The 20,395-nt window shown below is 37.6% G+C and overlaps 1 protein-coding gene across 2 annotated transcripts in view; it reads right to left on the reverse strand.

Annotated features, from left to right (window-relative positions):
- IFIH1 (interferon induced with helicase C domain 1) overlaps window positions 1-20,351 on the reverse strand; it is a 63,075-nt gene extending 42,724 nt beyond the window's left edge. Inside the window, exons 1-3 of one of the 2 annotated variants that reach the window (XM_082466531.1) lie at window positions 19,578-20,348; window positions 12,726-12,894; window positions 8,095-8,235 (exon numbers count right to left, since the gene is read on the reverse strand). In XM_082466531.1, coding sequence (XP_082322657.1) covers window positions 8,095-8,235; window positions 12,726-12,894; window positions 19,578-20,033 — 766 coding nt within the window. In that variant the 5' untranslated portion in view covers window positions 20,034-20,348. Of the gene's footprint in view, window positions 1-8,094; window positions 8,236-12,725; window positions 12,895-19,577 lie in introns of both variants that reach the window. The other variant, XM_082466532.1, reaches the window with a different exon arrangement.
- Between the last annotated feature and the right edge of the window lie 44 nt (window positions 20,352-20,395).

Consider the following 20,395-nt stretch of genomic DNA (forward strand, 5'->3'; position numbering starts at 1 on the left):
CACATCAGCTTCACTTCTTCAACTATCCCCACCTTCCCTCCAGTTGCATAATCCCCACAGTCTGGAACAGCAAAGACCACCCCTAAAGCTTCAAACACATGTGCACGTATGGGCACATACGCAGCCTCATGAACTTCTTAAGTGTGCTTACTGTCATACTAATAATACCTAATTCCTTTTCTTTTGAAATAATCTTTTTTGAGAGGAGATAGAGGACTTTCATTTTCAGCTCTATGTATATGGATTTGTGTATGTGCGTGCACACACACACACACACACACACACACATACACGCTAACATTTTGGTCTGTCAGACTCTGCTCTCTGTGCCAGGGAACATGTGTTCCCGCAGAATGGAGAGAAGCCACCTCCACCCACCTTGCATATTCTCTCCTGGATCCAAGCTTCTAGGAAATGAGTTCCCCAAAGAGAAAAAAAAAAAAAAAAATCTCCTGGAGCCACAGGCCCACATGGCTGTCCATGGAGCTCCTCTGCTCCTGTTTATAGAATTCACACTGCTGAAATGTTTCTGCCAGAATTAAATTGGAATTGTGTATATTGATGTTGGCTGAAATTGTATCATCTATGCCCTTTAGCCTTTGGACTTGGGTCTCAAAGGGAAAGAGGATGATTGAAGTACAGGGTTGTGGGGATAACCATACCCACTAGAGTGACCCATTCATTCATTGCTAGTCAGCAGCAGAGGCAAGAAGTCCAAGAGCAGAGTCAGTTAAGAGTGATAAGCCTGATGACCACATGGGAAGTAAGTCTTGGCAATCCAAGATAGAAGATGATGAACTGGAAACCTCTTTGGCTGGTAGGCACCCTTAAGGAAGAGCTATTCAAGTTAAGTAGACCTGAGGAAAGTATGGGGAGAGATTTGTTTAAAGGTATCCTGGTAAATATTCAATAGCAGCTCTTGGGGAGAAAAAAAGCGACAATTTTAATGTGTTTGCCAATACTGATGGTATTCATATTCCCACCATGGCTGAGTTCAAGCTACCAGCATGACATCACCAAGTGGAACTGGGAAGAGACATGCACACTGGGCTCCTGCAAGCTGGAAGGAGCCCATTCCAGCACCCTGACGGATACATCCCTCTAACTAAGGACTTTCCCACAAACACCATCCGAAATAATCACACATGCTTTGGGCTAATATTCCATAATTGTCCAAACAACGAATGATAAACATTTAAGAGTATTGTTTTGCCTTAGGACAAGGCTTTGTAAAAATCAGAGTAAGAGAAACCCACTAATGCTCATTGATCCTAGAAGTCTTGTCTCCAACCACCCTCCTCCATAAATGTTCCCCTCTAATCCAACTGTTCCCCTACCCACATTTTTTATAAAACTTTGTTATGTTTATTACAGCTGTATTTTGATGTGTTTATTATAGCTGGATGAATTTTTTGTAGATTTTCTTTTCTAGCATTTTAGTTTTGCAGCAAAATTGAGTGGAAGGTAGAGAGATTACCCATATCCCCCCACTCCCACATAGGGATAGCCTTCTCCATTATCAATATCCCCCCAACACACACACACACACACACACACACACACACACACACACACACACCACATTTTGAACTTTCCTATACCTGCACTTTTGCTCATGGTGTCCATGTAACGGGAAGTGTTGGCTACCACTTCTGTTTACAGGTCCAACACAGGACCTTCAAGGCGCAGATGAACTGCCTCACATTCTTCCTCTCTGGTAAGCTTCCTCTAAGTTTTCCTTCTTTCACCAGGCTTCTGCCCTCATCCTTTAATACTTTCTCTTCTGCTAGAGATAGATTACTGTCTCTCTTTGGAGACATGAAACTTGTTTTCTTGAACGGGATTATAAACTCTCTGAGGGTGAGGACAATACCCCAGTGCTTGGTTTTCTCAATAATATGACCTGACCAACACATTCTCAGCCTCTAGTCCTCATTCATATGCCAAAATAGAGAAGGTAAGGTCTAACGATCAAATTAAAACCACTGCTTTTGTTAAAACTCTGCTAGAAAAGCTTTAGGCTTGTAGTCATAAAAAGATGTCATGAAAATAAATCCAACATGTATTAGCTGGGCAGTAAAGAGGTTTCTCTCCATCAAAATACATTCTCACTCCTGAGATATGAACAGTCACTCTCCTAGAACTATTATGCAATTGGAGGTCATATAACTAACCTAGATGGCTCTTGGTGGGTTTCATATAAAATACAAACCTATATTATCCTTTAACAAACACCAATATCAGCATCTGTAACAGCATCTCTTCCTCCCTCTCCTTCTCTCTCTCTCTCTCTCTCTTTCTCAGCTCACAATAATATTTGCCTTTTGGATTGCCGTAGTAGTATTTCTACTTCCCAATAATTAATGTAACTAAATTTAGAAGAAATATAGATGTAAAGGAGAGCTATCTTAATTCAGAGCAATCCTGTAACAGTATGGGTGAGCTCTCACAGTATTATTGCAGACTGCTACATCAATTATCTTTCCCACTAAGCTCTCAAGGTCTATGTGGTATGTATTTCTAGAGATTCTAAAAATCTCTAAATTTCTAGAGGTTAGTACTATAGAACATTATTCTGGTCCTCAAGTGCAAGGATAAATTTTGTGGCATTTTTACAGAGATTACTATAGACCAAATCTAAGATTGGACTTTGGTCTATAAAAAGGGAAAACAAAACAACAACAAAAAAAGTGCACTAACAGATTGGGCCAGAAAGAAGGAGGCTGTTTTATAAAGGTCAATTTTTAAACCCCTCCTACAGAAGATGATCTATGCAAAATATATCCACAATATATTCCAAAGCATAATGTCACCGGATAAACCTAAGGAGTGGAACATATGGGGGAATATGAAAAAGAAGGTACTAAAGTCTGAAAACAAGCAGGTTGGTAAGCTCATTAGCTTGGGTGGAATTTTAAAATCTTCACGTGAACGAATATATAAATCAAAATATACACATGCACTCACAGTCATGCGCACTGTGTATTCACACATGGCACGCTCGCCCTGTACGTTATAATCGTCCACCCTGGAACAGTGACATTCCATTCTCTTTATAAATGTCAAAGCGCCCTCTGCTGGCCAACCTGCGGTACTTACATTTTCTAGTTTCATAACAGGGCGATCAACAAAGGATGATAAAAGAAATTTGGGGGATTTTCTGTGGAACTCTGCATAAAAGTAAGTTCATTCCAAATACAGTAAATTTTATTATTTCGTTTTGAACCTCATTTGATTTATTTTTTATTTTATATATGTCATTAATTCCTAAAATAGTATATTAAAAAGGTCAATGTAAAATAACCACTCACTTGTTTTAACAAAGCAACAGTAGCAGACAATTAAAAATGATTGCATAACCAATTTTACTGTAAGCCTATAGAATTAGCATAAACCAGATAACTGTGTATTTGCTATAATTAAAATATTTTTAATAGAAGAAAATGAATGTGGGCATTGTGCCCCTCTGATGTTTTCTAGGGAAGTGTGGTCTAGAGAAACACCAAAGTTTTCCAATAATTTCTTGTTAGAAAATGACCAGTGACCTCAGAAAGCAGAATTATTACATCCAGCATTAAAATTCTATGAGTAGTCTGAGAACTATTCAAATATCCTTTAGAAATGGTTGTATTAGTGTGGAAAAAGCAAATTTAAAAAATGGGGTATACCTTAATTATTAACCACTTTTTAAGGGAAGAAGTTGAAAGGAGAAAGGAAGAAGAAATGCCAGACTCCGATGTGGAGGCATGACAAAATCCCTGTCCAGAACTGCCCACTAGGGAATTCTCATCTATCACCCCAGGCTGAAGGAGAGATTACATTTGGTGATTAAATCACTGATTTAATCACTGAAGGAGTGATTAGAATTGGTTTCAGGGTGGGCCACTATTACTAATACTAATGTGTCTTACCTGTCAGGTGTGTTAAGGAGTAAAAAAGACTAAAAACAATATATAAAGAATCTTTGCATTAAAACTATAAATAATTAACATTTGTATCCACAAAGACTATTATGCACTGAAAAACAATATTTTAGAAACTGATTTGGAAATAAAAATTAGAGAAGTCTTAATTTAAAATTAGAAATAATTCAAGTCACATTTTTTTGCCTATGAACATTCATATTTATAGAATGTGTGTAGCTTAAGTAATAAGTTTCTTTCAATGCTACCTTGGTAACTGTATTTGAAATCTTGACCCAATGTACTGAAATTCAAAATAAAGATTATATATTGTCAATATCATTAAGATACACACAAAAAATTATGCGAATAAATATTACAGATTATTGACTATTGTCTTATTTATTTTGATTGTTAATCCTGTAAAAGAATGCCAACGTAGGCAAAATCCTTCTACAGTTAATTTTGCAACAAAAACTTCAGTCCAAAGAACTACAGTAACTTCTTTGGGTTAATGATACTTTACAAGTCCTTTATATGGGCAATTCTTAGTTCTGAAGAGCAGCAAGAAAAGAAATGAATACCTGGGATGACCCACAACATCTATCAGAAGCAGAGGCAAAGGCCTAAAGCAAAAGCGCTCCCTTTTCATAAATCAGTTACCCTTTCTTACTGCTCTGGAAAGGACCAGAATGCATTGGACGAACCTGTTCCCAAATCCACATGAGAAGTCCAGGCACCACAAGAATCTTACAGACTAGAAGATTGTTAAAGTCTGTGAATTGGATGGAGTCCTCAGATGACTGTACAGTTTGTTGTACTCTCACATGTTCTCAGACTAGTACACATTTTAATAGTCTGTACTTTTCTTTCACAGCACTTACTGTGCAGCTATATAGTGACTACCGTTTGACGTGCCCATCATTTGAAAGCTCCCTGGGAGCAGAAGTCACATCTGGTTTACTCCACCCCAATATTTACAGTGCTGAACGCTGAACAGTGCATGCCTGGCACACGATAGGAGTTTAATAAGATTCGTTAAATGAAAGGAAGGGAGGGAGGGGACCCCAAGAGGGAAAAACAAACCCCTTTTTGTCCCTTAAGGCCATTATTAAGATCCAGATTTTTTTCACTTGATGTAGCTTTAAGTTTTATATCAAATAGTAAGAAAACAGATTTTTTTAAAAAGGTTTTGTCTTTAATTTTGTCCTTGTTGAGACTCAGAATGCTCCACAGGTAAATAAACTACAGGCTGACAAGATGCATCAGGTTGGCAACCTCGGATGAAAAACCTTCATTTGAGATGCAGGATCAAGTCCCAGCCTCAGTCCTGGCTTCAATTCTTTCTAGTGCGAATTGAGAAAATAGCCAGTAACCCACAGAGATGTCAGGTAGCCTACCAAGGAAGTTTTTTAAAACGTGAAAAACCCACATTCAGGTAGTAGTTTTGGCATTCCTACGCAATCATGATTTCTGACAGAAAGCGCAGCTGCTCAAATGAAAAGAAAAAAAAAAGGTCCTCTAGAATTCAGGTTTAAAAGCTTTGCTATTCTGTACCGTAAACCTCGCTACTCAAAGTGTAGTCCAAGACCAGCAGCATCACCTGGGAGCGGGTGAGAAAGGCAGAATCTCAGGCTCCACACAGAGCCTACTGAATCAAAATCTGCACATCAGTAAGACCTCCTCTTCCAGGTGACTCATAAGCACATTAAAGCTTCAGAAGTATTCCACTAAAAAAACAAACACCTTAAACGAGGCAATAGCAGGCAAACTATAAAAAATCTTGATACTATTTTATGACAAAAGATTGCTATCCTGTATATTTAGCTAATTCACATAAACCAGCAAGAAGAATATAAAATACCCTAATAGAAAAATAGGCAATTAGCAACAACAAAAAGAATGAACTTGTAAAAACATTTTGCATTAGAAAAAAATTCAAATTCAACTAGTAAAATACCAAATTGGCAAAGTTTAAAAATAATATTACCCACTCTTATAGAATAGACTTCAGGGCAGTAAGTACTCTCTTATACTGTTAGAGCACATGTAATTTGGTACAAGTTCCTGGAGTGAAATATAACATTAAGTATCAAATGTCTTAAAACTGTAGAAATCATTGATCCAGAAATTTCAATTATGTAATATGTTTTTAAGCATTAACCTGGGTGGGGTAGGAATGGATTGGGAGTTTGGGGTTAGCAGATGCAAACTATTATATAGAGGATGGATAAACAATAAGGTCCTACTGTGTAGCACAAAGAACTATAGTCAATATCCTGTTATAAACCATAATAGAAAAGAATGTGAAAAAACATGTATATATATAACTGAATTACATTGCTGTACAGCAGAAATTAACACAACATTGTAAATCAACTATACTTCAATAAAATAAATTTTAAAAATTAAAAATAAATTTAAAAAGAATTAAACAGACATAAATATGAAGAGAGTTACGCAGCATTATTCATGATGTAGAAATGTGGAAACATCCTACATGTTCAACAGTTGGGTAATTAATCATAAAGCATCCAATGGATGGAATTATTATTCAATTGTTAAAAACCATGCTGTAGAAGAATATCTAATGAATACAGGAGAAACGCCATTATATATAAACATCCAGGTATGTAAAAAAACGGGATACCCAAATGTGAAGAGTAATATATCTTACTGTAAAAGTGTGTGTGACTTTTTTCTTTGTAGGTTTCTATGTTTTCCAAATTTCCTGCAATGCAGCTACATTACTTTTCTGAGTCGAAAATAGTATACTTTGTAATAGTGTGATGGAGTCAGCTCATACTGGCGCACAAGAACAATTGTTAAATTTTCTAGAATTTCATGAGCCAGTTGTTAGTGTTAAACGCAGGCAATTTTAAAAATTAAATTATATGGACTTACTAAAAAAATTATATTAAAACAAAGGTAAAGAATACTTAAAACTCATCATTTTCTAATCATTTTACTAGATTTTACAATCATCAATGATGTTGAGGCTATTTCAGCCTATTGTCTTTGTATAATGGAAATGGCAAATAGTGGTGTGCTACTGCACATCTATTCCTGACTTAGTGTTCGGTGACATTATGTGGGCACTTGAAAGTAGCCTTAGTGGGAGTATTTACACCATGAAGATTGGCATATACTACAAATCAGGGCTTTTTTCTTTTCCCCAGAGAGCCACTTGGTAAACATTTACCAGCACACCAGACTTCAACCAGACTATTTCTAGTGAAAAATGAATGTGGCCATCTGGGGGACAGAGGGAAGGAGAGAAGGATTCTCCTATTATGAGCAAATTAGGGAGGGGAAATAATTAAATTAGTTTGATTCTTCCAGGGCTGTTTCATATCAAAACGGTGGACATGGTGGATCTAGTACCCATACCAATTAGTTACTGAAATTCAAACCAACTCCTGTTTAGCACCCATTCATCTTCTTTTCTAAAGCCTTGGTTTTGGTCTCTATAACCCAGTTGAACCTCTCTGCGACATGCCAGTCTGTCAAAAAGGGAAAACGTAATGGCCTCATTTAATTCTCAGAAATTTGGATGAGTCAAACTAATTCATGGGGACTTCCCTGGTGGTCCAGTGGGTAAGACTCCGTGCTCCCAATGCAGGGGCCTGGGTTCGATCTCTGGTCAGGGAACGAGATCCCGCATGCTGCAACTAAGAGTTCACATGCTGCAACTAAGAAGCCCACATGCCACAACTAAGAAGTCGCATGCCACAACTAAAAGATCTCACATGCCGTAACGAAGATCCCACGTGCCGCAGCTAAGACCCGGTGCGGCCAAAATAGATAAACAAATAAATAAATCTTTTTTTAAAAAGCCCCACTAATTCATGTATTTGAAAGTATTTCGAAAATCATGAAATGCAGGACATGCTTATGATATTTATCACATGGCAAGGACCATGGATATCTTATAAAATAAAATTAGAACCCAGTGTGTTCATGTTCATAACATATTAATATTGCATTAGTTTTAAAACATTTTTAGACACAAAGAGAAATTATTTTCATTTAATCTCCTCCAGAAATATTATTTTAACACAAGTACTCACAAAACCCCAAAGCCCAAAATTTCTCCCTCTGTTTAATAGATCCTAATGTCATCAATGCAGCAACTGATTTTTCCAGAAGTAGTTAATTAGTGCATATAAAAGTATGTGTGTGTCCCAAGTACCTGAAGCTACAGAAGAATCTGCAAAAGATGGTTCCGATGAATTATTCTCTCTGTCCCAGACCTCCAGACTGGGCTGATCTGTGACTAAATGGAGGGGCTCTTTGACTTCAGGACCATCTTCTGGTGATAAATTCTCAGACTCTGTGAATAAAAGTATTAGAATGTAAACAATAGTGCCATGCAAGTTTTTATACAGTATACATAACTGTCATTGTTATTTTGAAAACAGAATAGGGGTTCCTAATAGAGATTAACCTGAATATACTTAAATACTTTGAAATTCTAAACAGAATGTAAATTGTATTGCAGTGCAAGTTTTTATACAATATAAAGAGCTGTTATTTTTATTTTGAAAACCAAGTGGGGTCCCTAGTAGAGATCTGCCTAAATATACTACAATACTTTGACATTTTGTAAGGCTTGGAACATGTTTTTATGTTGTGACAAAGTATTTTTATTTCTAATATGAACACAGTAGTAATTCTTTTGTGATGACTAAATTTTATCTAAAAAGCCAATATAATAAGTATTATGCTAATCATAAGTGTGACGATTTCCTATCTGACCATCAACTTTAGGAAGTAAGCCACTTGTTCAATGATACAAAGTCACATGTAAGGCTGCATTAATGAAAATGCAAATTTGGTGGTAGTTTTTCTTCAGCTTGTGCTCTAGCCTTTTTGTTCTCTCACTGCGTGTTCTACACGAGATGTACATATGCTTTAATGTCAGCCTACATTCATGTATTCTGAATTTCTGGAGATTTTTTTAGAAATTTAATGAAATATTCTGAATCCTTCCTTTCTCCTTCCCACCATTTCTTCCACCTGACCTTTTATGTTCCTTCAGCCAACATGTATTGAGTGTTCTCTTAAGGACTTTTGAAAGAAAGTTACAAAGAAAGGCAAGAGTTTCTGCCCTTCTGAAGTACAATGTGTCAGAGACTGATGCCATAAAGAAAATTTCTTAAAGTATCATTTTTGATTAACCCATCTTAAAGAATAAGGAGAAAACGTGTGCTGTGTATGGAGAATTTCCTGAAGAAAACTGTTCTGACTTTGGAGTTTGTCTTTAGACAAGATGATTTTATAATATTTGTAGGTACATATTAAGTATGTTTGGGGTTTATAATAATAATAGTCAATTTATTTTGTGCTTTACAAATGTTAAATCTTTTAATCCTCAAAATAATCCTGGGTAATCAGTAATATTATTATCACCATTTCACAGAGGAGTAAACTGAGGCACAGAGAGGGCAAGTACCTGGTGAAAGTCACACATCCAGGGACAAGAAGGAGCCAGGACTCAGTAAGTGTCAGGATCCAGAGGCCAGGCTCCTGTGTTAGTCAGCATGGGCCAACATGATAAAGTACCATAGACTGAGTGACTTAAGTCACAGAAAAGTATTTTCTCACAGTTCTAGAAACAGGAAGTCCACGGTCAATGTGCCAGCAGGTTGGTGTCTGGTGAGAGCATGTTCCTGAGGTTGCAGAATGTCACCTTCTCACTGTGTACTCACATGGTGGGGAGAGAGAGAGACAGAGATCTGTCTTCCTCTTCTTATAAGGCCTCGGTCCTATCAGACTGGGACCCAACCTTTGGATCTCACTTAACCTTAATTACCTCCTAAAGACCTAGCTCCAGACACAGTCACATTGGGGGTTAAGGCTTCAATATATGAATTTGGTGGCAGGGGGGCTCGATTCCATCCACAGCAGCTCCTACCACAGCTAACTTTGAATAATGACAGCTAACTTTGTTCTGGGCATCAAGACCTGCTAGAAAAATGATTAGATTCCCTTAATAATATGTACAGTTTAGCAAACAATATTTAAATTCCTGACTCCCCTGATTGGATTTTCAGGGAAGGACATGAGAACTAAGCCCTACTTAATTGGAATGAGTTGGTCAGGAGCACCTGACTGCTGGTAGGGGTAGTGAGAGTGTAAGGTTGCTGAGTCCCAGAAGGGGATTGCATCTTCCATCCAACCTTCAAAAGAAGCTTAGAAATCCCTTTCTACTGGGCTCCCTGTCTTTGTAAGAGCCCACATATCTGGGGCAACATCCATCATCACCCACTTTGGTTGAAAGAAGGAAAAGCCCCAAATGTAAGAGGATCCTGTCAGGGGACCAGGGAGGGTGAAAAGAATGATGGATAATTGGTGCCACTTTTTTCTTTTCGGAAGGTCTTTATCCCTTTTATAAAGTGTTTGGCCTTGGCCAGCTGATATTATGTGCACAGGCTAGGAGAGTCTGGATAAACTAGTCCCCAGGCCATTCTGAAACAGACATGTAAAGACTTAATCATAATACAAAGTTACTGCATATAATAAGGAAAGTAAAGAGGAAGGCATGTGAATATTAGATAAGGTATGTGATGAGGTGTGTTATTATACAGGTATTACGTGTATATACTTTACCTAGGATTGCTATCGTTCAAAGCATTAGAATTTGAAGAATCACATTAGCTTCCAACAAGGCACCTTGTAAAGTGGAACTTAAAAATATCTTAGAAAGAAATATGTTGTATGTAACTTGTTGCTCTGCTCCCCCCCAACAAAAAAAAGACAGAAATATGGCCAGATGTTGTCTATGTCAGGAGAAGCTAGAAGACACTTAGAGTTGATCTTCTAGACTTTTTCCTAAACTAGTACACAACCATAAAATGGGTAAGTACCCTCTACTTTGGGGGATGAATATAACAAGGTCTTTTGTGATCTGCAAGGCTGCTCTTTCTAATATCCCTCCATACACTGAGGCCAAAATTTCCCAGGGAACAAAAAAATTGAGACTGTAGCCATTTCCCTTTGAAGTTCAAGTCCTAGAGTGTTTGTCGTGGATGGAAATGGTCCCACGAGATCTTGAAAGGGAACTCATCATGAGAGGGTGTGATCTGCACTGGGGTCCAGCTCATCCTTGAGGTATGTAGGAGAAATTTGGCCCCATTATTGTATGTAAGTTTGGCCTGAAGTCCCTTTAGAATTAGCAAACTGGCATTAGAGTTACATTGTGGAAATAATAGCTGGGCCATAATATATAAATGCAAAAGAACCTATAATCTTGATGTTGCAAGCAAGTGGCACCACTGAGCCCACTCCAGAGAACTGAAGCAAAATCAAGGTGCTTCTATTGAGAGGGATTTTTTTTAAATACAGTTACACTTTGCTGTGGAAATAGAAACAATGACAGTAGAAACTGGGGGACCTGCTAGTGGACAGATCATGGAATTACTGCTTGGCTTTTGAAAGCTGGATTAACCACATTTGGCTGAATAAACCCCCCTCAAATCCCTAGATAATCTCAAAAAGAAGGGGAGCCTCTTGAGCTTTTCACTTTGTGGCCATCTCAAACATATGACACCATAAGGAATTTGCTCTGGGCTTAAGCAAGAAGACCTTCCCTAAACATGGATTAGACTTCACTCCCCGTGATTCATTTACACACAGGTCCATTAATACTATTTTGTAATTCTTCTGGGCTTTTCAATATTTCATAGTAAAAATATTTGTGTATGTTTGTGTTTGTCTCTCTATATATACATATACACACACATATGTACACACTGTTGTGTGTATGTGTATATATACACTAGATATATATACACACGATATATATGTGTATATATAGTGTGTATTTCTAACCATTGAGCAAAATTAAGCTATTTCATAAATAATACAGCATAAAATCATAATATGCTGTTTACTCTAATAATTTAGTAACTATCTGTTTTTCTTTTGCATAAGTAACTTAGAAAATTGTTCACTGTGTTTCTTATTCCATTAGGAAGTGTGGTTTATGGGAATGGGGACTTTGTATGTCTCATTTAAATCCATATCCCCAGCACCTAGAACAGTGTCTGGCACATTGTACTCATTACATGTTGATTGAATGACTGACTGAATAAAAGAAGTGAAGTAAGCTTGAAATGATTATAATCATTTAAATTATATATAATTGTGAATAAATTATACCAATTATAAATTGGTAATCATTCATTACCAATTAAACTTCAATTTGTCTTACATATGATATTTTTAAAAGCATAGGATACATACTCTGTAAAGAAAAATAAGATGGCAGATTATATTAGATTTACAAATGATATATGTGAAAGAGCTCTAAAATGTAATTTTTATTATTATAATTGAATACTTTTAAAAACTCACAGAAAGTAACACTGTGATATGTTAGCAATTACAGACCTTTTATCAAACGTTTAATAAATTCCTTAAAAATTTATATAAATGTCCAGAAGACTATGCAGCAGTTGTAATAACCACTAAAATATTTTCTTCCAATTTATTTGTCTAGGCAATGTTAAAATTATCTTGATAAAAATCTCAGATAATCACTTTGTTTCCAAAATAAGATGGGAAATGGAAAATATGTTGGACAAGGAGTCAGCTGCCAATATTCCAGCCCACCTTGCTAAGTGCTGTGGTCTTTGGAAGGTTCATCTTTTCCCAAGCAGCAGTTTCCTCATTTGTAAAAAGAAGAAAACGTATCTCTCAAAATCGCTTGAAATTTTGATTCTAAATACCCTAGTATTTGGCACTGTGTCTACAGGCTTCATTAAACTCTCAGTCACTAGGCGAAACGCACAAACCCTTCCTTTGCAGAATGAGCAATACCTTCATTGCTTTCATTGTAATCGGTGCCTGTTAACTCCTGGGCAAGCGCATAGTTTCCTGTTTGCCTCAGAACAGTCAGAAACGTAGAAAACCAGTTTTCTTTCTGCACGATCCTTTTCAGTAGCTCTCTTACCCCTGCTTCATTTCCATTATTTTCTGCAGCAGAAACCTGTTTTAAGAGAAAAGTAGAATTAAAGAAGTCCAACTATCTTACGAATAAATTTAAACAGGAACTAGCCTTTAGAAAAATTGAACAATTAAGCATATGTATAAAGGCTCATATTCAAATACTAAAGAAAACAGCAATACCGCTTACAGAAATTTTGGATTCTAGGGGGAAAAAAATCCCTGGGCCAATCCCCCTTTTAAATGTACACTATTTTTTTAAGCTATTGAGATATTCAAAGCTGACACTTAGGAAACAGATGTTTTACCTCCGCCATTCTGAATAAGGGGTGCAAAAGAAGGCGTCTTTAATCTCTAGCCATGTTATGTCTATTTGTATCAATTTCTTTCTGTATATCTAGGGCTTGCTATTTCTTTTCAACTCATGGAGTCTATAAATAGGAAATCAAACATTTCTTATCCGATCTCTCTTTCTTCACTATTACCATTATGGAATAAGTAATTACTATCAGAGATTTATATTCTTTAATATTTGTATTATTTATTACTGCTATAATACATTTTTTAAAAAATTTGTATTTACTTAATATTATAAGACAAACTTATTTCTATATTCCTTTTTTAAAGTATTGGGCAGAAGCATTTCTGTATCCATTCATTACTATTTTTAACCTTCATTTAATTTCTCCTTTAATCTAGTAAATCTTTTTAAATGTGAATCATTTGTGTAATCATTATTACAGTGCATCTCCCCAGTTCTTAATACAGCACCAGACATTTGGAGAAAAGATCACATTTAGACCAGAAAGAAATTAGGCAGGACACCATCACCTTGCTGGGCCATTAGGCAAGCCACTTCCTCTCCAGACCTCAGTTTCTACATGTGTAAAATGAAGCAACTGAAATGAAATTACAGTGTTTGTCCGTCCTAGCTGCACGTTAGAATCACCTGAGGAGCTTTAGAAAATACTGATGTCTGAAATCTACCCTCAGAGATTCTGATTTGTCCATGGGGGGAAACCAGAAATTTTTTTCAAAAGCACCTCTTGATTCTAATCCGCAGCTTAGGTAAGAAGTACTAACTTACATATACTCAAAGGTCTTTCTCAACATTTGCCCATCTTCTACATGTATAATATGGACTATTCAGCTAGAATAATTGTTTCCTACGAATTTGTGTATTTTCTAGTCCTATAAATATATCCAATAACCATTTAATTTCAGGAATTCACATTTTTGGAACAATGTCTGGTACAAATTCAGTGTTTATTATTATGATGACTGGGAAAAGCATCTATCTTTACAAACATTTCACCAACAGACACTACTTAGTACAAGATTATACCACATGATTTCTACCCAAAGGATACGTTCGTTTCATTAGCTAATAGATAATTATGTTATTATAAATGTTTTGCATATATCAACCCAACAACTCTGAAGAAGATAACGATATTAACCCATTTTACAGATCAGAAATCCAAGGCTCAGAGAAGTCCAGTTACCTCCCTAAGGCCACAAAGCTAGTAAATGGCAGAGGTAGAATTAGATCCCAGGCATTGGCTCCAGAGGCTGAATACTGCCTTACTGAGCTACAATTATAGCTGGTAATTGTCTCCAATTTTAAGTTCATTTTCTGACAAGAAGTGGTTAAAATGACTACTTGACTTAATAAAATTTAGTCGATTTCAGTCCATCTCCCCCACAGAATTTCTAAGCAGTTTCTTGCTCATTTCCTACTTTTCTCTAATTTCGTTAATTTTCTAATGGAAATTCTTTGTCTTCTCTGATGTTTGTAACATCTCTATTATTATCTGCTAATTTAAGCAGTAGTCTCTAAAGATGCTAAATGAGACTGCTTTGAGCACCTTATTTTAACTCAACCATTTCCATTTTTAATTATCTCAGCCTTTTATCAGCTTTAAACTCATTCCACAGAAGTAGTAATCAGAAAGCATTTCTCTAAAATGAACAAGTGAAGCACTGAAATAAATACTTATACTTAAAAACCTAAGCATATTATATCCACTAAATTTTCTTTGACTATTAACCAGTTAGTCGATCTTTACTGTAGAATTGTATTTGTCAAGCTTGTGTTGTCCTTATTGAGCTCAGGTATTTGAGAATCATTATGCCATTATTTCCTGCAAGTATTTTTATTATTTGAATGTGGAACTAACATATAATACCTGTGCAATTTTAGCAGTGTCATCAAGATTCTGAATTTTTAAGAAATCTTCCTAGTTTGGGTGCTAGAAAGTACATCAATTCCCTTTAAAGCAATCACACAATGTTTTTTACTTAATCTGTTCTCCTATATATAAGATCCCAATATATACACTTGATTACTGAAATTCTTGAGAAATGAACATTTAGACTTGAGCCTGAAACAGGACATATAATGATTCCCACTCATGTTCCTTCCCCACCGAATGTATTCTCTGAATATGAAGTTAAAAATGTCTATGGATACATTGTTAACTAATTTATAGAGTGTAAAATAAATATGAATTTGTGGGTAATACAGTTCAATGCTTTCATGTCCTGAATTCTTTGATGTATGTTTTTTCTAACAGAAATCAGTAGAGAAACCAATGATATTTCGTTTAAGCACTGGCTTGCCAACACAATTGTAAAGTTAGATAAAAATGCTTTCTCCCCCCCTCAGAACAACCTTAGATAGCTATTTAAATATAATGGTGACTTTTTAATATAGCAGAGCTCAACCCGCAGTACCAGTAAATCAGGAAGCAAAACTCTTATATTAAAAATAAAGAATTTTTAAAGAACAAGTTCCCTCCAAAAGTTAATGTCTTTCTGAATGACTATGTACTGTCACAATGACATAACTAATTTCTTATTTGTACTTTTTGTTGCTAATAAAATTCTTACCCATCCTAATTTACCTGACATTACAATGAGCTAGAAGGAGATTAATTCTAATACTCAACTTCATGTTGATGGAACTGGAGGGTTTCTAGCTGGACTGGTGATATTATCTGAGGTTCTACTGTGTAAATGAAAGGTACAGAGGGTCTTCTAGGACTATAGATGTTTGATGCTTTGAACTGGGCAGGGCTGAAACATGCAGCTTACTTAAGCTGTTCAAATTGATATTAAGACACTATGGAGGGGCTTCCCTGGTGGCGCAGTGGTTAAGAATCCGCCTGCCATTGCAGGCAACACGGGTTCGAGCCCTGGTCCGGAAAGATCCCACATGCCGTGGAGCAACTAAGCCCGTGTGCCACAACTACTGAGCCTGCGCTCTAGAGCCCATGAGCCACAACTACTGAGCTCGCGTGCCACAACTACTGAAGCTGGCGTACCTAGAGCCCTTGCTCTGCAACAAAAAAAGAAGCCACTGCAGTGAGAAGCCCGCGCACCACAACGAAGAGTAGGCCCCGCCCGCGGCAACTAGAGAAAGCCCGCGCAGCAACGAAGACCCAACGCAGCCAAAAATGAATGAATTAATTAATTTTTTAAAAAGACACTATAGAAATGTTTATATGATCCACGGTTCATGGCTGTCTAAGTCATGGACGTGCTACGATGTCACTTAGCATCCTAAATAGAAGCAGGCCAGTACAGGGACACCCCCGTACTGTTAGGGAGCATTCTATTATAATGATCGATAAAGTGACTCTTGTATTTATTGCTGAGTCCTCAGTGTTTGCAATAGTGCCTCACGTATACTAGACCTTCTTTAATTATTTGTTAGAAGAATGAACACTGATCAACACTGCATCGTAAGCTCCATGAAAGCACAGACAGTATTCGTGTTATTCTCCAATCATTTCAGCACTAGCATGGTGTCTGGCGCAAGGTGCCGCTCCATAAATTTAAACCGAATGAATGAATAATCAGTCAATTAAATAAATTTCTTTGGGTACCTACTGGTCACAAAACTAAATCTAGGATCATTTTTTTAGATGTGCTTATGTAAGAGGGGCAGGGATTGGGAGGTGGAGGTAAGAATCCAAGACCAAGTAGAAAGTGTCAACTGGAAAACAGGAGAAGCATTAAAATAAAATGTTTTTTAGAAGTTCTGATTTCTTAGTTAAATGCTATTTTAAGGTGTCAAAAAAGCAGATTTGGAGATCTTATATTCATCAACCACCCATCCATTCCCCAGTGCCTAGCAAGGCAATTCATTACTCCAAGTGTTTTCATTTCTTATTCCAGACAATTCCTTGGAAATAAATCCAATCAATCAAAACTTATTAAGCACCAATATTATACTTGGTCCTAACTGGGTTCTGGTTTCATCCTTAGATGAAAAACATTGTTTCTTCCTCAAATCACAGTTTAATCCAGGGACTTTAGGAGGCAGATCTCGATTTCAACATGGGGTATTTACCTAAACCCCTGAAACTTTAAATTCACAAGGAAATGTGACCAAATAAATAATAGAAGTCATCATCATAACCAAACAGCTCTTTCTTATTTATAAAGCTTTTTCATAAACACTACTTCTCACTCATGTTCAATAAAATACTGTGAATGAGAGAGGAAATTATTATTATGTCCATTTTCATGAGTACACTTAGGATCAGGAAACAAATAATTTGGTCCAAAGTAACACAGATGGTAAGAAACAGAGATAGATCTCAAATCCAGGTCTTGCCATTCCAAATTCCCATGGTTTCCCCACTACACTTTGCTGTAATACGATAAACATTCCTCAAGGACCCCGTATCAACATGCTGTGGATTCTTCTAAACCTAGTGGTGCCTTTCCATCATCCGCCATTGATTCCTTTTGAGACTGATGGTACCTGTAAAATGACGTGTACGAAAACTATTCCAAAATTTCACACAGACACTATTGCTCCTTTGAAAGCCTCAGATACATAGCTCCCCTAGCTTTCAGGGCCTCCTTTGAAATATGACTCTGAGGGAGAATTTGGGTTGCTTTGGCCTTAACTGCTACCACTACACAAATGTCCCTTTACTCTATATCTTCTTTGTGTCAAATCCCTTGCATTCCTGCTAGCTGCCTCCAAGCTTGCCAGAATCAAGAACTTGGATAAAAACTAGCTGGCAGAAATTCAATCCAGGCAAGACAAAAGTGATGCTGATAGGCAGACATATTTAGAGTAAATAAGGAGAAGTGCTGTTTCGCTGGCAATCGGGACATCGTACCCACCAAACATAAACAGCTTTGTGGTGTTACTGGACTCTGTTGCTTCTGGACTTCCTAACAGCTACTGTGGCTGGAAATGCCATCTTCCATCTCCAGCTGGCTTGAAGGCTGCATACTGTCTTCCAAATTAAGTTTCTGCCACAGTGATGTACACATTTGTCATATCCAGCTGGACTACTATAATGCGTTCTAGCTGGTTCTCAATACACAAAACTACACAAACGTTACCGACAACAGTGTAAAGTAATTTACTAGTTGGGAAAACCAGTCATCAAAATTAGATGCATGCTTGGGTCTTTGGACAGGCCCTATGGCTGTCAAGTGGACAAAAGAGTATTAACTTTAGTCACTAAAGACCAAGTCACATCATAGGCTGATAGGAGTCCCATGCCCAAAACTTTGTAACAAGGATACAAACAGTTGATGAATTAAAAAGAAAGAGAGAAAGAAAGTGTCCAAGATCATAGCATGTTAGACTTTGACCTCCAAAACGGGTTTACTTGCCTACATGCCTTTCAAAATAAGACTTTTGACGCACACCCTGAATAAGTCAGATTCAAATAGGTAAGCATTTCTATACTCCACAGTACATCCTCACTCATTGAAAAACAATGAGCAATAAAACATTAAGTGTAAAGTCACCTGTATAATTCATCCTGTCAAAATGCCACGTAAAAAATCCACTATTCTTTTATTAATATGGAAAACTGCAACTAGCAACATATTTTTTCAGTTAATTATCTCCAATTTTTGATTCCCAGAGAGTTGAAACTTGGAGTAAAGAAAAAAAAAAGTGTGTGTGTCTGTGTGTGTGTACTATGTAGTTTCCCCATTTGGACCAAAATTAAATGGTATAGTGCATAATACAGGCCAGAAATTGGCAAATTTTTTGTTTAAAGCCCAGATAATAAATATTTTAGGCTTTGTGGGCTAGACATCTCTGTTCAAATGCTCCTAAAGCACAAGAGCAATCATAGCATGTAAATGAATGAGCATGGCTGTGTTCCAATAAAGCTTTCTTTATGAACTGAAAATTTAAACACCATTCTGAGCTTTCGGGCTGGATTTAGCCCATGGGTCATGGTTTGCTGATCCCTGTTCCATGGAACTTTATAAAATAAGACATAAAATTTCACACCATCAGGAACTAAATCCCTTGCTCTGTTAATGTCTTCCTGGGGGAACTTGGGCAAGTTATTTAAACTGCCTCAGTTTTCTCATCTGTAAAACGGCACAGTTAATAACATAAAAATCCTCAATAGATTATTGCGAGCATGAACTCTGATAATACCTTTTGCAAATGATACTAATTGCACACAGTAAGTGTTTAATAAATGTTGTCTATTAGCATACATTATTATTCTAGAGTTAACTCCTCTTTAGTTTATTTCAGTGAAAGAATTAGAAAAATAGCCGTTTTCAAAATTATGTTTTTAAAAGCCTAGATATTCTCTTCTCAAGGAGGGATCCAAATTTACCGAAAGATATCAAAGAACATCTGGAATGGGGCAAATGGAGGAACAACCCAGAGTTGCAATACCTGCATCTGCCTAAAAGTCCAGCTCCATTTGAACTGACACCTACCCGATTTCTGTCTTCAACTGTCAGCAGCTCCTCCTCCACACATGTATCCAAGACATCTGTAACCAGAAGCTTGTCCACCAGTGTGGGCTGAAGGAGGTTCAGCAACTGGAGACACTCATCGTGAGCATTCTCAAAGGATGGAGAGGGCAAGTCGGTGAGATCAGGGTTCACGTACCGGGCGGCTAAGGGGTTGCCTGCTAGCCTGAGGGCGTCCACAAACATCCTAGCCCAGCCGAGGGGCCAGACCCCCTTCTCCAAGGTGTCCAGAAGCAGATCAGCTGCCTGCATGTTCCCAGTGGTGGCGGCCGTCCTCTGAATCTGCTCTTTCACCTCTGCAGGTAGAAAGGTCAGGTAGTCCAATACTGGCTCTACCTGGATGTACATTTTCACTCGGGCCCTGAAACACGAAATGAGATAGCAGAAATTCTTGTCTGCGGAACACCCGTCCGACGACATCTTTCCTTCTCAGAGGCGGGAGAAGATTCTCCCCAGTAGACGGACAAGTTGCTGTTCTCAGCTCAGCGGATGAGATGTGTGTCCCGCTGCTTTGGAGCGGCAGGGTCTGCAGCGATGCTCCTGACAACGACGGGGTTGCCTGCACGACACCCAGGCGGGCGCGCGAGGGCGCGGTCGCACCTGGGCAGGTGGGCAGGTGGGCAGGACGCGGCGGCGGCGGGCGCTCGCCGGGGCCGGGGACCGGTGCGCCTCGTCTGCGCACTGGGGTGGAAGCTTCGGGGCCAGCTTTCCGCCAGGCAGTTATATAGTTTGCCTGACTTCGGTTTCTGTTTCGATTCTCTTCTTCAGGACTTTCCGCACGT

Source organism: Balaenoptera physalus, assembly GCF_965194825.1.
Source record: "Balaenoptera physalus genome assembly, chromosome: 6".
Lineage (NCBI taxonomy): Eukaryota > Metazoa > Chordata > Mammalia > Artiodactyla > Balaenopteridae > Balaenoptera > Balaenoptera physalus.